The sequence below is a fragment of the Drosophila simulans genome, chromosome 3L, assembly GCF_016746395.2.
Source record: "Drosophila simulans strain w501 chromosome 3L, Prin_Dsim_3.1, whole genome shotgun sequence".
In the NCBI taxonomy this organism is placed as follows: Eukaryota; Metazoa; Arthropoda; class Insecta; order Diptera; family Drosophilidae; genus Drosophila; species Drosophila simulans.
This window is the reverse complement of record NC_052522.2, coordinates 12619155-12635008: the sequence shown is the minus strand read 5'-3', so window position 1 is coordinate 12635008 and position 15854 is coordinate 12619155. Positions and strand designations below refer to the sequence as shown.

Here is a 15854-nt window from a genome sequence, read left to right as displayed (position 1 = left end):
CAGCGCCGAAATTATCGGATATCGATACTCTTTTTAGGGTGACCAGTTCGAGCAGCGACTCATCTCTAAATATAATTAGTTTTTTTTTATACATACCTGTCGTACAATTACTGGGGCGTTAATATGCGTAAGTGATAAGATAATGATTTAAAAAGCCCACTAAATGTGTAGCAAAGCAAATGAAACAAATAGAAAGGTCTTGGAAATTCAGAAACAACATTATTTGCGGAAAATTCGACTTTTATCAGCAGGTGGGACTTACGCCATTTTGGGCACTTGCCACCCCCCAGCTTTTATTTCTTTTTTTTGCCTATCGAAAATTGAGGTGCTCAGCTGATTGGTTATTTTGTTTTGCTACCGGCTTCGTTTGGGTTGTTATCTCTTTTAAAGCAAATTACAAACTGTGTACATTTTGCAGTACCGCTCTTTGGGACCATGCCGAATGGCGTCAGTTTGCCAAATCACCCGAATTTCCTCAACCAATTGGCAGCTGCAATTTCCACGGCGGCCTCGAGCACATCGGTCGTGGGAAATCCCTCTTCGCCCCCCAAACAGATCCAGAATAAGATGGCAAAACAACAACAACAAACACAGGGCAGTGCGCCCATGGATCTGGAGAATGAGAACGAACACTCTGCGGATGTGAGCTCGTCGACGATGCACAAGGAAACCAAGTTGCAGGCCACATCCAACTCGCTCACTCTGCCCGATTCGACGCAACTATACCTGAATGGCTTGGTACACACGCCACCTGGATATCTGTATTTTCCGGCCACCCAAGCGGGTGGTGCTACTGCAACCGGCAATCCCTCCTCTGCTGCAGGGGGATCCACGCCGACAGCTTCAGCAAACAGCACCGCCAATGCGCAAATGCTAATGGATCCTACGGCCATGATGGCGGCGGCGATGCAGCAAATGCAACAGATGCACTATGCAGCGGCAGCAGCAGCCGGAATGACCACAGAAACAGGAGCTGGACTAGAAGCAACTCTTAATGCGGGTAATAAAACCAAGACCAAATTAGTACCTTAGATCTCCCTTCTAATAAAATCATTCCTTAGATGGCGTTACACCAGCTGGCCTCAAGGAGGTGATCAAGACCAAGAACTGCATCCTGTTTCCACCTAATCCAAACGCACCTCCTCCCACTATAAGGGAGCGGCCACCAGGCTGCCGGACGGTGTTTGTGGGTGGACTGCCGGAAAACATAACCGAAGAAGTGATCCGGGAGATCTTTGAATCGTGCGGCGAGATCACCACATTGCGCATGTCCAAGAAGAACTTTTGCCATATTCGCTACCGCCAAGAGGGTGCCATAGATAGGGCCATCTACCTATCCGGCTATAGATTGCGTATATCAGCGCTGAATGAACCTCCCAACTTTGGACGCCTGCATGTGGACTACGCACAGGCACGGGATGATCAGTATGATTACGAGTGTCGACAGAGACAGCATCAGAGGGAACAGCGTCATCGTGAGCGCATGTCGATGGACAGGATGCGATCGCAGTCGCCGCCACCAATACCGCACTACACGGATCACGAGGCTACGTCTGTGGCGGAGCACCTACGCACCAACGAGACTTTCGTAAAGGCCATTCAAACGATCACCGCGTGGCTGGAGCGGGGCGATTGCACTAAGCGGAACGCCAATGTCTTCTATTCGATGATCCAGAGCACTCATGCCCATGTACGAAGACTCCATGCGGACAAACTGCAACTGGAGGAGGATCTGAAGAAGGCCAGAGACAGCTATCGCAACCAAATGGGCACCATGTCCACGCAATGTAAGTATTTCGGCCTTTCAGCCGGAAGATCAGCTTTCTTAGCTCTAGTCTAGACGGGAAACTAGGCGCCGATCCCACTTTGAAATCCTATTTTTCTGTTTACGTTGCGCCCGGGTTAGCCTTTTAGCGTCTGTATATCTGAACAATCTACCAGCGTACTACACATCCAAACACCTACACCTACACTGAAAACACACCATACCCATCCTACACAATATTTAGCAAATCTAGTCATCGAATTATTAAATGCCAAACTCCACATATGAAACTACCGTCTAAAATTTGCTCGCCAATGGTCGCTGGAGCAAGCCCAATGAATCCAAGCAGGATCAGGTAAAGACTAGCCGAAAAAGACGAAGCCCAAGGCCGCCGCACAGCAAAAGTCAGTGGATGAGGCGACAATCGAGATTGCCTTTGTTCTAACAATTTAAAATGTTTTTAATGGTATATGGAGCCATAGTACAAGCTTTGGCATTTCAAAGATTAATGCATTTACTAGGAAGTTCAGTCGTTTTAATAAGTTTTACTAAATTATTACTGCCAATTAACTACCGCTAATAAGAATTAAATCAAAACCCGCTTAAATTATCAATTATTTTGATAATTAATATTAATGTAAAACTATAAAACTACATCTCGCATTCATTTAACAGTTTGATTTCCTGATTAAAATGGAACATCATTTCTTATTCAATCATATTTTTTTAAAAAGTTGGTCGCCCTTTTCACTGATTCGCTCCACTGTGCGGCTGATCCTCACTCACTTTCACTGTGTCTCGACACCACCACAAAAGTCTTAAGTCTTATTTGGCCCAAAAGGTTTGTAAGCCGCAAGGCAGAGAGCAAATTGAAGCAATTGGTACAGTAATGGATTGAGGTCCTTGTAGAGCATCTCAGATAATCTCAGACTCGGACAAACGTAAAGATAGGTAATCAACGCTGTTGTATTCTCTCTAGATTGTACCTAATATATCAACCTTAAATAACCGTAACTACTCTAATTAAATAATTGCTATGCGAGGGTTTCTCCTGTAGTTTAATTTAAATTTTTCATTTCTCACTCATTTTATTCGCAAGAGAACAAGTCTAGTTTGACAAAGGTGAAGAGCAAAACTGAAAACCAATCCAGATAAACAAACAATCAAAAAAAAAATACCCTCTGTCCTCCCTTAATATTATTATATATTATTGCATTATTGTTCAGTCACTCAGATTGAAAAAGTGTTCAATGCCGCTAGTCACAAGAAGGTTTGGGACCATTTCACCAAAGCCCAAAGAAAAAACATCGATCAATGGAAGAAATTAGCCACGGTACGTACTAAAATGTTCAAATAATCAAATACGAACAATTTCAAAGATGTTGCAAATTGTGTAAACAAAAAAAAATACATTTATTGTCCAATAACTTCGATTCACTGTTGTATCTCTTGGTTTTATAATGTTGTATCCGTTTATGTTGATGTTGTTATCATCGTTGTGGTGTTGCAGTAGATGTCTAACCATTTTACTAACGCAATTTGTGTTATCATTCAGCATGTCGCCCATTCACCCGTCCTATATAATCATATGGTACTATTCCGTTGGTGACGCCTATAGCTGCTAATTGCTTTTTATTAATTGTTAATTTCTATTATTTGTCCCGTGCATTAAGACTCTTTTTAGCTGTTTGTGTTTTCGATTATCAAAATTTCCCATATCAGTTGTGATGTCACTAAAAAAGAAACAATATTAATTTTAATGTAATTTGCAAGCTTAAAATGTAATATCGTTTAAATTATGTAGAATTAGATATATGAATAAGATTATTTTAAGGGAAACTGTTTAAAAACTAGCAAACTATATTACTATATTCCTAAAAATTAATTTTACAAAGTAAAAATGCGTTCTTTAAACAGTTTCCTGATCATAAACACTCATTAGTATCTTTCTAAATATGAGGTCTTTTACTTTTATAGCTTTCGCTCTTGATCTGTAATGCTTTGGTCTATCTTTTCTTGGCTTTCAAGTATCATTTGTTGTTGTACTATCTCTATTTTTAACTAAGCATTTGCATAACATTTCCGATACGCTTTAAATACATTGAACTAAACGTAAACCTTAGCCGAGTGTCCACAAACCTTCAAGTTTCTATGGGAAATTGAATTTTATAGAAAACGAGGAAGGTTTTGATGGGCACTCAGTGAAATCGATTGGTTGTGGTAAATAGCAAAAGGAAGAACTAAAAACATTGCTGCTGTGATACATAATTTGTGCAACAAATACAAATTAATTTTTAATAGCAAAAAGAAATTAATCGAAACAAATTCTAAAACTTTTTGAAAATGTGGCGAGGTAAGTAAGCGGACCAGAACAGAGTCGTAAGCAAGGAAACAAATTTGATGCATTATTTAAATACACAAATTTTATAGCTAGGTTATAATATTGTAAGCAATGGTACTGAAACCAAATAAAACCTATCCAACTAGTAGCAACGGGTAATTAATTGAAGCTCCTTTCGCATGCCACGCAGGAACTTCGAACTGTCCAGATCACGGATGATGATGAAATGGAAATCTCCGACGATGAGCGTGACTACGATAGACGCGGACACAGCGCCAAGCGAATTCGCTACGACAGTGATGGCTTAAAGGTATGTTGCTAAAACAGTTTACTAATAGTATCTTGAAATAAAATAATGATTTTAATTGGATCAGGACGAGAACGACTCTCTACGCTGTCAACTGGAGGCCATTCGACATGAGATGACCCTGGAGCGCAGTGATTATGTCCAGCGCGAAAAGCAGATAAAGGTACTTCAGGAAACCATTCGCAACATGCAGACCCAGTTGCTGCAGACGAAGCTACGCGAACAGAAGGACAACAAGACCATTGAGCAGTTGGAACGAAATCTCAAGGATGCCGGCGTTAAGCAACTTCTGTTGAAGACCAAAATCAAGGAAACAGTGGACAAGTTAAGGGACAAGGAGGCCAATAGCGCTGGAGCCTCAAATGCTTCAAACGCCTCAAATCTGGACTACAGCAGCGGGGATTCTTGTAGCCGGGAAGGCACTGAAATTATCCGCCCACAGGCAGAACCGGAAATAATTGATATCGATAAAGTGGATGATGATGTCCGCATCATAGAGCACCAAAGCGGTGTGGTGGAGATACACGAGATCGAGGACGATGAAAAGCAGGAGCCCGCTAAGGATTCTACGAAATGCAAAGCAAATGAGTCAATTATGGAAAATGTTTCAAAGTCAAATCATGAGGAGACTATAAACAAAAGCAGCAAAGAGCAAACCCCAACAGTGGCCGCGGAAGAGGTCAGTTATGAAAAATATTTATGTCAGAATATATATATACGGAATAACATATTTAAGTTTAATAATGCTGTTTCTTTTTAACATGTGTACTGTATATTTCAAATACTCTCTTGTATATTTCTAATCCCTATTCTTTGTTTTAGGTGACTTTCAAGTCGCTGGTTTTGTCTGAGGCCAAGATAATTGCTCTTGCCTCAGCCTATCTGGTGCTGCATCCCCATGGCGTTGACATCGCCAACATAACCAGTTACTTAAGCGAAATGCTGCGCAACAATGCTGCCCCCAGTAACCATGATGATCTAGCCAATATACTCGGAAAGTACACAAATCTCTTCAAGCCGGAAAAGGAGAAGTGGAGATTTTGTGGCTTCAGCGAACCAACTGAATCTCAGACGGAGTCAAAGTGAGGGGTTGAATGCGGAATGTAGACTCGAATAAGATGACAATTAAATGCTTTAATTATCTTACAACTATATCATAATGAGTAGCGAGTAAGCGGAGGAAAGTGAAATGTTAACCAAAGGAAAGACGCAAGTTTTTCGATGAAATCACGACTTAATGAGACCAGTTCCAGGTTTAAGGGCAAGTACTCGAAGTTAACTCAATCGGAAGAAAGACACCACAAACTAACTACCGTTTCAATTATTTAAATAACTCAACCTAAAGAATATGTATACACTTAAGCTAAATGAATTCAATATATACAAAATATATATACATCAATATTTTAAATAAGCTGAGAGGCGGAAAGTCGCGTTGCTTTTGTTGAACGGAAGCGAAAGAATGGAACCAAATAAATTTTATGCTTAACTACAAACAGTTTTCTTTGATTTGAATCGAATAAAATATTTGGTTAATAACACACACATCTGTACTTCAGCTCTCTTGAAATCGAAAACAGCATCTTAAATATTTTGGGATTTCCATACTTATTTTTAAAATTGGTTTTATTGAAATGAAATTAAACTTAATTTATGTGTTTGGTTATCAGTTGTGAGCTTCCTGATTCACAAGCTTTACATGATTCGTTAATTGAAATCGAACACGATGTCAAATTACATTAGCATTTTTATTTGAGCTTTAACAAGCTTGAAAAGGATTTAATGAATGCGATTCCAAATTCCAAATTCTTTTTTTTCTTCTGATATTTTCAGTAAAGTTTTATTGTAAAAATACATTCGCTAGCATTTCTTCTACCTAAGCAATAGTTGATGGACTGGTTGAAATATTTCATTACACACTATATGATGAAATCTGTTGTTATCCTGCAGAAATATGTATGTACATACGCATATGTAACTCCAAAGCATTACGTAAGGAGCTTACGTTGGTGTCGTAAGCCGCTATAAAGTGCGCGAAAAGAAGCTGCGCGTCCTCTGCCAAGGACAATGCCCAACAGCATCCTGCCTTCCCGTGTCCTTTGTCCCCTCTACCTCTCCGTTCTCTCCCACATATTTCAATGACGTGATGAAATTCCATACTCTACCTATGAGTTTACCCAATATTTGTGACGTCAACGAAACGTTTATCGTATTTAAAGCGCGTTTGGAAATTTAGCATAAGCCGTAACCGCAAAAACAAAATTACTGAGAGATGAAAGTACAACAACAACTACGTATGCAGAGGGGGAGATGCAAGAGAGAATAAGAACATGAGCGTAAATTTCCCAAAGCAAAAACAATGTAACAACGCTACACGTAAAAAAATCAGTGCTGTTTTCCATTGGCCTAACACATTTTTTTCAACCTTATAGACTTTATTATACCTCCTCTTTAATAAGTAAAGAGTCTTTTGGTATTTGAGAAAATATCTCTCTAATACCATCACAGAATGAATAGCCATATACAGCACGTATTTTCTCTCTGTGCATCGGTGTATTTGGAGTGCTTTTCTGCCGCTGTGCCGCTGCGAACGTCGACGAGGGAGGCCCGTCTATATCAATGCTATCAGTCGTTTTTGCGAATTCGAGGCGCGCGGTTCTGTTCCAGAAGCCCGCAGGAGGATTCCATTGGAACGAACCACTGATTTTGTCGTACATGTCCAAGTAACGGTGTGTTTTAAGTGCGTGCATGTGAACTGTAATTTCGTCCGCCGCTGTATATTTTAATATAATTACGTGCACTTTCTTTGTGCAAAAACGAAACAAATCGGAAAAGGGGGAGATAAAGGAAAGTCTCGCTCTTCAAAGGACAATTCAAGTTCACGAATTCGAGTGGGAAGCTGCAGGGGCAACAACAAAACACGTGTTTTTGTTTTTTACGCGGGTAAGTTCGATTTTCACCCGGTCTTTTGAGCGCAGTTTGAGAGCCATTGGCATTTCCGAAACAGCGACAAATAACACAGAACACAACAAATTTATACCAATCTGCCGGACAAAGTGATAAATTACCGGCTAGGGGTAAAAGCAGAAAAATATTTCAAAATAAATACAGAAACCCGAAACAACTTGAGTTCATTTTTAGTACAATGTGAAACCTGTGCGAAAATAGCAGTTTTATATATTAAAAAATTTTCCACTTATTTTAATATATTGAAAAAAGAATTCATCTGATTATGCGATGCTTTTTGCACTAATGACTTTGTTATGATGATCTATTCTAAGAGATGTCAATATCTAAACTTGGAAGTTTTAAACAAGTTTTAAAATTATTTATATGAAATTTCTATTAATCAAAAGTGGTATACATTATTTGTTAAGTTTCCGTTTCCGATAATAAATTAGAATTAACCCCATATTATTTATAATACAATTGGCGCTAGTAATATTATATAGGGTTTATCTTGTCACGGGATACTGAAAACCATACCATAAATAATTAACACAGATTACCATCAGTATATAAAAACATTCGGAAAACTTGTTGAGCGTTAGGAAATATATTTTTTGACGTCAAAGATTGAGCCGGGAGGAAATGAAATTTTAAAATGAGCGTCAATGCAAAAAAATGTTGTTTGTAGATAAAAAGTGCGCCTGTACTAAGAATACTACACTTTTCAGATATGGATTATAACCAGTAAAAGAAATTGTGTGAAAAATACATAAATTCATAAAGAAAGAGTGGAAAGTGAACTATTCCTAAGCGGCTTATCATTTCTTTTCCATTTCAATGGGTAAAATTGAAAGTGGTGCACTTGGTCAATCAGTGCATTCCCCTCTTTTGAATTTGTATAGTAGAAATATGTCAGGGGTTGGAGCTCTCCCTAGTCTTAGCACTTGCCATTCGAATGTTTCGACAGTAAACAATGATTAATTAGGGACTGTGACATGCGTTTCGGAACTGAACTATGTCTATAGGGTTGAGTGGGGAACATGTTATTCCGCCTTCGATGGGGGAAAAGCTTTGTGCTGAGTTAAGCGTAAACTTGATGAGACACTGGAACGTGCCAAATGTCCACATGGTCTGTAAACAAATTCGATTCATAAATACACGATCTACACACTTATTTATGGCATGATCCATCCCACTCTGCTCGCGTTAAATTCCCGAACATAAGTTTCCCAACCGCAAAGTACTTCCAGGTATTCTGACCAGCGATCTGAAAAACCCCCCTGGGCAAACCTTTCCGACCAAGTTATAGTCAAAATTCGATTTTATATTCGTATGGGAAGGGGCATTATAAAAACTGTAAAAGAATCACGTACTTTGGGGAATCGCGAGAAATTCGCAACATTTTCTACTCGAAATAAAAAGTTTTGTTTTTGTAGATCAATTGATAAGTTGATAGAACCCCATTCGATTGCCTTGGAAACAACTTCGTTGCGCTGATAAGTAAATGGAATCGATTGAATGGGCTTTATGTGCACTTCAAACCGTAGACCCTGATCCAAAAAAGAAAGTAACTGATTAAGTGGAACGGTAAAGTTCAAAGGGAATGTATCTTATTTATCAAAGCTCTTTGGTTTTTCGACTATTGAACCGAAAGATACTTCTAAACTACAAAGCCTTATCTCAACTTGTAGGATTTTTAAACATTGTTAACTCACTTAAATAATTCACTGTGATAATATTTGTCGCTATAAGGATTCTTAGCTATACCAAGAATTTGCAATGTTATTTTGTCGATATAGTTTACGGAATGGAAAATAAATAAGAAGTAAACATTAGTCAGACTTTGTTTACACTACACCCCCTTTCTCCGGTTTTCATTTATTCGTAACCAAACTCGCTTGGTTCATCGAAGTCAATCCATTTACATTATTTTACGAGTCGGGTGCTTATCCACTAAACACTACACTTTGTGCAGGTGTACATAGCAAAAAACCAAATCCAATTAACTCGGTCTAGTTCAAGCGCAAAACCACTATTTTACAGTGCATTTTTTAGAAACAAAAAGGGGATTTTTGGGTGAAATGGAGATGTTATCCCTAGATTTGAATATTGGAAAATTAGCGGCGGGGAATGTGAGATTTTCCCCCAGCCACAATGCATCGGAATGAAAAGCGGTAATGGGAGAAATTAACATCACGTGTCGCGACAGGTAATTGACAAGGGGGTGGAAAAGGGGCAGTGGGTGGTGGTAATTCAATCGAAGCATTGTGACGTCAGGGAACTCGGTCGTTTCACCTGCCAAATGTAAACAAACTGCAGTGACCCACACATAGATGCGATTACAAGATACAGATACATTCCGGTGGCCTTGGCCATGTTGACTCATTTGTGTGATTGGCTTTTAATCAATGGAAGGTGTTGACAACTATTTGCATAACGAAAGTGAAATACCACATTTCTCTGTCAAGTTCATGTGGCTAATTTTGCATATATGCTAATCTCTTTATATGTATGTATCTTTTTGAATTTAACTCAACGCACTGGCTACAAGAAAGTGGCTAAAAATAATGCGTAAGAATTTTCTGTGACGTCAAGTTGGAAAATCAAAGGCGCATAAACTGTTGGCGACACCCACACTTTGGCTGGGAAAATGTGGGATATTTTCCTGCAGCCAAACAAGTTTAAAATTTCTCGGCGGAGAGAAAATGTTGGGCAATTTATTGCTAGAAATATTTATAGACATCAATATATAAAATAGATTTTCCCTACCTTTTTTACATATTAAAAACCAAGCCCCTTCATTGACAAATAGAAATTCCATAATTTCACTCTAAGCAAAGTTGAAAAGAGTTTAAAACCACTTTTTTATGCCGCTTGGATCAATGATCTCATTGTTCACGTTTCAAAAATTAAAATCATATTAAAATATGAATGAAAATACATACGTACTGCATTTTTTTGAGATAATCTTGTTTAATTGGTAATTACACATTTCGCACTTCGTTTACAGAATTTTTGGTTTGCTCGTGTGCTAAACATGTAAAGAATTATATTTGAACCGGCAGCATCACGCACTATTGTGTGTTATTAAAATTATAATTTACTATATACACACTGTGAACTTTTGTTGAAATGTAGTTCCTCTTCCCATCAGCTGTTCCATCTACGGAAGTTTTGGGGTTTTCCGCGAATTCTGTGCGAATACTAATCAGATCGCAGTCAGACTCGATAAATCAACAAATAATTCGCGCACCTGTAAGCTCTCCTCCTTCCACTAAAACAATCAGTCAATCAACTGCAGTGACGCTGATGACTACTTTTCAATTCAATTCACTTTTTCTATGGATCTGCCGAGTTACGCACTGACATATATCAGATTACCTTTAGTACAATTCAGCAAACGGAAATGGATCATTAAATGCCAGATTAGCGGGTGCAAAAATAAGTGCTAATTAAAACTGGTAATTTGCCGTTATAAATGTCACTTCAACTTTGAGCTAAACTATTTTGTTTCAGCTAATCTTCAAAGGAAATTGCAAAATGAATTGCATAATAGAAAGCCATTTTCAACTTTGAGCGCTGTTAATATTAAATATTTACTAAATAAGTTACCTTACTATTACAACGTAACCATTTTTTTACGACTCCTTTTAAATTTAGCTTAAAGCCTTTGTTCTTCTCGTTCACAAATATATAAATTCTCCATATTTAACTTTTCGAAAAACGACATTACATTCATTTTGGTTGTATTTATAAATTTGCATCTGTTTTCTTGGAGATTTCGTAACGGGGTTTGCTCATTATCGTTGCAGCAAAACTCGTTTTTTGTGTCGGCTTATTTCAAAAAGGTTCTTTGTTCTTTTCACGCTGCCTACTAAATTAATTGAATTGCGGAAATCGCTGATAAGCGATATTACATATAAATTCGGTTAGTCCAGGGATTTATTCGATTCGTACTTGAAGATTTCAGCCCGGAGACAAAAAAAAAATGTCAAAACAAAACTATTAGATTTAACCTTGTACTTTGGGTTCAATGTTATTTAAGATTTTCATGGGCGGAGGCGTGAATTATTTAATACATTTTTAAAAAATACATTGGAATAATTCGACGAGCCTTCTGTGTGGTCTTAATTTCTTATCAGTGTTTTTTTTTTTTCAAAATTTTGTTTGTCGTTCGACTCAAAAGACTCGTATTTGCCTAGAAATAGGCGATATTTCTGTTATCAGGCTAAGAAAACACATGACAAAGTGTCAAAGAAAATTTCATCCACACGCGCCAAGCTAAAGATAGTAAATCAAAATAATTTCTATAATTTCCATTTAGATTCAAATTTCTGTAATTTTTCACTTGAGCATTTTCCCTTTCAAATGGCAAAAGTGAAATTATGGTTTTGGGTATGTAATAACATGCGATTAAATGATTGACTCGCTCTCAAGTGGGGCAACTATTTTGCCGGGCATAATCGAAAACATTTACTACGAATGCTGCTATCTTGTTTATCCATCGTTACAGTTGATAGTAGCCTGTTGGATTGTGCAATCGGACAATTAATCAAGTAAACAAAAGATATATTAACCATACTTGCGTTATCCTTCACCGATAAGTTGAACACGAGTGATAACAGCTCGTAAATGTGGGAAATCGGCGTTGAATCTTGAAACTCAATACGATAATGACACGAATTGGGCCACTTTATTGGAAGAGCCTTGTAAATGAGCAAGCTCAAGTGCAAAATGTGAATGATAAGGGTGTAAAGTGACTAAAGTGTGCTAATTGGGCATGGAAATCTAATAAAATACTTGTGCGACACATTAAATCTAACGAGGATCTCTCGGCTTGTCTTATCATCTGTACTATTTGAGCAAGGTATTAATCAACTGCAGCTACCGTACAGAGCCACTTGGGATTATACGGACCTTGGGGGATTGCGATTCGCAATCGGTAGAGCTTTTTACATTTTCCAGCCACTAGGATCCCAGCACAAACAGTCGGCGAACGAGTGGAAAATGTGTGTGTGTTCAATATGTTCAATTATAAATTAATAATGTATATTTATTGAAATCGCCTGCCGATCCAGCACCAGACGTCGTTCCACATGCTGGACTGATAAACCCCGTGAACTCCCGGCGAATGCACTTGCCTCCGTAGCATGCCCCCCATCCGCCGGCGAAAATTCCCGACATCTTTTGGGGCTCGTCCCCAAGATCCAGCCTGCGTCAATACGAGCCCACAATTGGCGCCTATAAATAATGTGATAAGCAGATTATGTCAACAGCAGCTAAATAATAATAATGGCAGTATACATTGGCGATAGTCGCTCATTACGCAAATCAATTGCAAAGACTTTGAACTTGTACCATCCAAGAACATGGCTCCATTGGCCGACTTCACGGTTGATCAACGCCCATCGACGTAGGCATTGCACCGTCCATGGGGCAATCTAATTTTTAAGACACAAAGTAGCCTCTCATAGTTATAGCCATTAGTTCGTGCTTTTTAAATAGACTGCAAATGAAAGGGAATTTCAAGTATTGCTGATTTCAATAGAGTTCAAAGATTGAACGCGGTAATTTCGAAGTGTTAATCGCAGAAACTGATAGCGACGATCTTGAAGAATTCAACGCAGTGAAAGTTGATAAGCTTTAACGTATATTTTGAAGTGCTAAATAAGAATAGAAGCCATTTTCAACTTTTAAAGATTAATGATTAAAACAAGCAATTACATATAAGATCTGTTTTCTGTCTATCTAATAGATTAAAAAGCTTTTGGCATTACAAGTTGTATCTGCTATTACTCATCCGCCGTGTTGTGTTAACCATCAAATCTTATCGTATTAAGCAATACCATTATTAAGCAATGACTTTCCTCAGAATGCTTTTATATATTTTTATCTGAGCGCAAGCAGATCATAAAGATTTCTTTTAATCAAAGTAAAGTGCGCTCAATTGGCACTAATAAATTCTCGGCTAGGTATAACGGCGATGCTCAGATATTTAAAATATTTTCGCTTTTCACTGAATTTAATAAGGAAATCTCTAGTTAAGGTTGCGCTGCGTGTGACTATTGCTACGATGATTATGATGGTGATGATGATGATGATGATGATTTTGGGGGGTGTGTTCGGCGCCAGTTCTTCACTAGATTTGGACTATCTCTTGTCATATTTATAGCTCTACAAGCTGTCAATCAAAAGTTTTTGTCGCTGTCGCAGGCCCCGATTGACCGTTCCTAATAATGCACTCGACCTGCGATTTGTGGCTGCACATAAATACTTCGAATGCCAAAACGCGAACCATATCTGGGAATTTTGTTATATGGAAATCTATTGGTTCGTAAACCGAAATACACTGGGGGTGACATGGCTGCGATAAGGTCGTGCGATAAGCCCAATTGCCGATACCGAAATATACCCCCTTGTGGGAAGTGGATCCAGTATCGCCACGCTGCAGCTTCATGGTGATAAGGATATGTGATAATAGCACCTCCTACATGCCAATATTTAGCCTTCTTTCTGCTGTCTGCCTGACTGTCTGACTAACATAAACAATTTGATCGATGGTTGTAGCCATCCAATACACTTTTTTTTGGCAATAAATTGGTAATGTATTTTGGTAACAGATAAGACCTCTTGCACATTGTTGTGATAAACTGTGCCCTGTCAAATATTTATGGGTTAAGGTGTTCAAACGCTTATCAGGGTAGCGTTAAGAGCCATTTGAATACATTTATTGAATGGAAAGCCTATAAAGTTGATTTAATTATTATTCAGAAGGCTAACAATATAATTATAAAGTACTTTATTCTTTCTTCATATATTCTTCAAATATACCCTTCATAGCTCTTTGAAGCTGGATTATGATTCATTTCCAGTAAAACACAACAAACAAAACTGACACAGGTGTTTCTGAAACTTCCTCAACGATAACATATTATTTTATTTACTTGTTTACTTGGCGATATATCTTCTATTGTTTGATTTATTTCCACACTTTTTCGATCCACAACTCAAATGCACAGTTTGAGAGCAATTGTTGAAAGTGGAAAAATAGGAATAAAACTTTTTCGTAAGGAAAAGCTTTCGCACGAAAAAGCTTTTTGTCCGTTACAAAACCAAAAATTGGAAATGACACTATCTAAAATATATATTAATTATAGTAAATGAACAAATATTTAAGATTAGAAGTATAAATTAAAAATGGGTTCCATAATAATTTATTTATTATTTACATAATATCTTTGTGTATATGTTTTTTTATTTACAAAAGAATTATTGTATTTATTCTAGCAAATTCTCTATAAAATTATCGTGATTACTAAAACGTTTAAAAAAATCATGAAAAAAAGGGCGCAGATTAAATTTTTATTTTTAATAAAATTCATATTTAACCTCGTTCTCACTTGGAAATTTATTTTTTTCATTTCAGGAACCTCAGTAAAAATTCGCAATCTGTGATCGTTGACTGTGAGTAAACAAAGAACATGCATTAAACTATAATATAAACATTTTAATTTATGCTACGTCAGCTAGACATTGACCCAAAATTAAGAGATACATTTACAGCAACAAAGAGCTTTAATTTAAATAAACATGAATAAAAGTCGCATAAATCGCAGTGATTTTAAAACAAATTTCACCAGTTTACGGAGAAATTGCATGTCTTTGCTCGCATTTACTTTGCCAAGGACAGGGCAGCCGATTTTGTGGCCTAAAAAAATATGCATGTGTATATCCATAGATACATTCACCTTGAGGTCGCCGTCGAGGACGAATTATTGATTTTGGGCCCTGCTGGCGGCGGGTGGCTAAGCAGAGTTTATCAAATTCGGAGCTGTTTACATCATGTTGGCCCTGTCACAAGTTCAAATGTAGGTCGTACTTAAAAGAAACAAAAATGGCTTTGACTTGTGGGTGATTATGGTGGGTCAGCAGAAATAATTGGTGGCTGCACTTGAACCAACAGCCAGGCAAATCGCGTGATTTTCGTGCGCCAACGAATGATTTTCGTAAGCAAGTGCAGAGAAATATTTACATTTGCTCGCAGAAAAAAAAAAAAAAACAGACACAAAAGTATGATACATATTTATTTCGTTTTCTTTGGCATGCGAAAGGGGCTCGTTTTACGCTGTAGCCGTTTGTGATTGGTTCAGATTTTTGGGGCTTGGCTTCCGTGACGTCACACGGCGTACGCCCCTCTAAACAGCGATACATATACATATGTATCTGTCAGATACATCAACACGAATGCGTGACGTAGCTGCTGCTGACGTAGTTTCACTGAACTGGCCAACAAATTGCAGAGCCTATGTCAACTTGGCCCAGTGCTAATGAGCTTTCTGTTGCATAACGCCGTTGGTATTTTATCGTTTCACCCTTTTGGCCCTTTCCACCGAGTAATTAGTATGTATAGTGTTGTGCTGCGTGCGCTGGTTGTAGATACAGATACTTTCAGTAGCCAGCATATACTTTCTGTATCTACGCAAACGCTTTCG

General features: G+C 38.0%; 2 protein-coding genes and 2 long non-coding RNA genes across 6 annotated transcripts in view; 2 read left to right on the top strand and 2 right to left on the bottom strand.

Moving 5' to 3' along the window:
* Positions 1 to 22: 22 nt before the first annotated feature.
* Positions 23 to 5909, top strand: LOC6737878 (ecto-NOX disulfide-thiol exchanger 2). 2 transcript variants are annotated; one of them, XM_016169658.3, is made up of 7 exons: positions 25 to 127; positions 419 to 1000; positions 1062 to 1787; positions 2992 to 3098; positions 4297 to 4416; positions 4481 to 5092; positions 5236 to 5909. In XM_016169658.3, the coding sequence occupies exons 1-7, from the start codon at positions 124 to 126 to the stop codon at positions 5497 to 5499; spliced, it is 2415 nt and encodes an 804-aa protein (XP_016031656.1). In that variant the 5' UTR covers positions 25 to 123; the 3' UTR covers positions 5500 to 5909. The 2 variants fall into 2 exon arrangements, with proteins under 2 accessions (XP_016031655.1, XP_016031656.1); XM_016169657.2 differs by lacking the exons at positions 2992 to 3098; positions 4481 to 5092; positions 5236 to 5909 and having other exon boundaries at positions 23 to 127.
* LOC123327187 lies at positions 3372 to 6805 on the bottom strand. Of its 2 annotated transcripts, none has more exons than XR_006541726.1 (2): positions 6579 to 6805; positions 3372 to 3498 (listed from the first exon to the last, which is right to left on the bottom strand). It is a non-coding gene; the product is annotated as an uncharacterized LOC123327187 (long non-coding RNA). The 2 variants fall into 2 exon arrangements; XR_006541725.1 differs by lacking the exon at positions 6579 to 6805 and adding an exon at positions 6290 to 6555.
* A 213-nt stretch (positions 6806 to 7018) lies between these two features.
* Positions 7019 to 15854, top strand: part of LOC6737877 (facilitated trehalose transporter Tret1) — an 18452-nt gene continuing 9616 nt past the window's right edge. The window contains exons 1-2 of the mRNA XM_016169659.3: positions 7019 to 7356; positions 14789 to 14826. The gene's annotated coding sequence lies outside the window, so the exon portion shown is untranslated. The remainder of the gene's footprint in view (positions 7357 to 14788; positions 14827 to 15854) is intronic.
* On the bottom strand, positions 11521 to 12372 carry LOC27207445. The gene is made up of 2 exons (XR_001600430.3): positions 11945 to 12372; positions 11521 to 11886 (listed from the first exon to the last, which is right to left on the bottom strand). It is a non-coding gene; the product is annotated as an uncharacterized LOC27207445 (long non-coding RNA).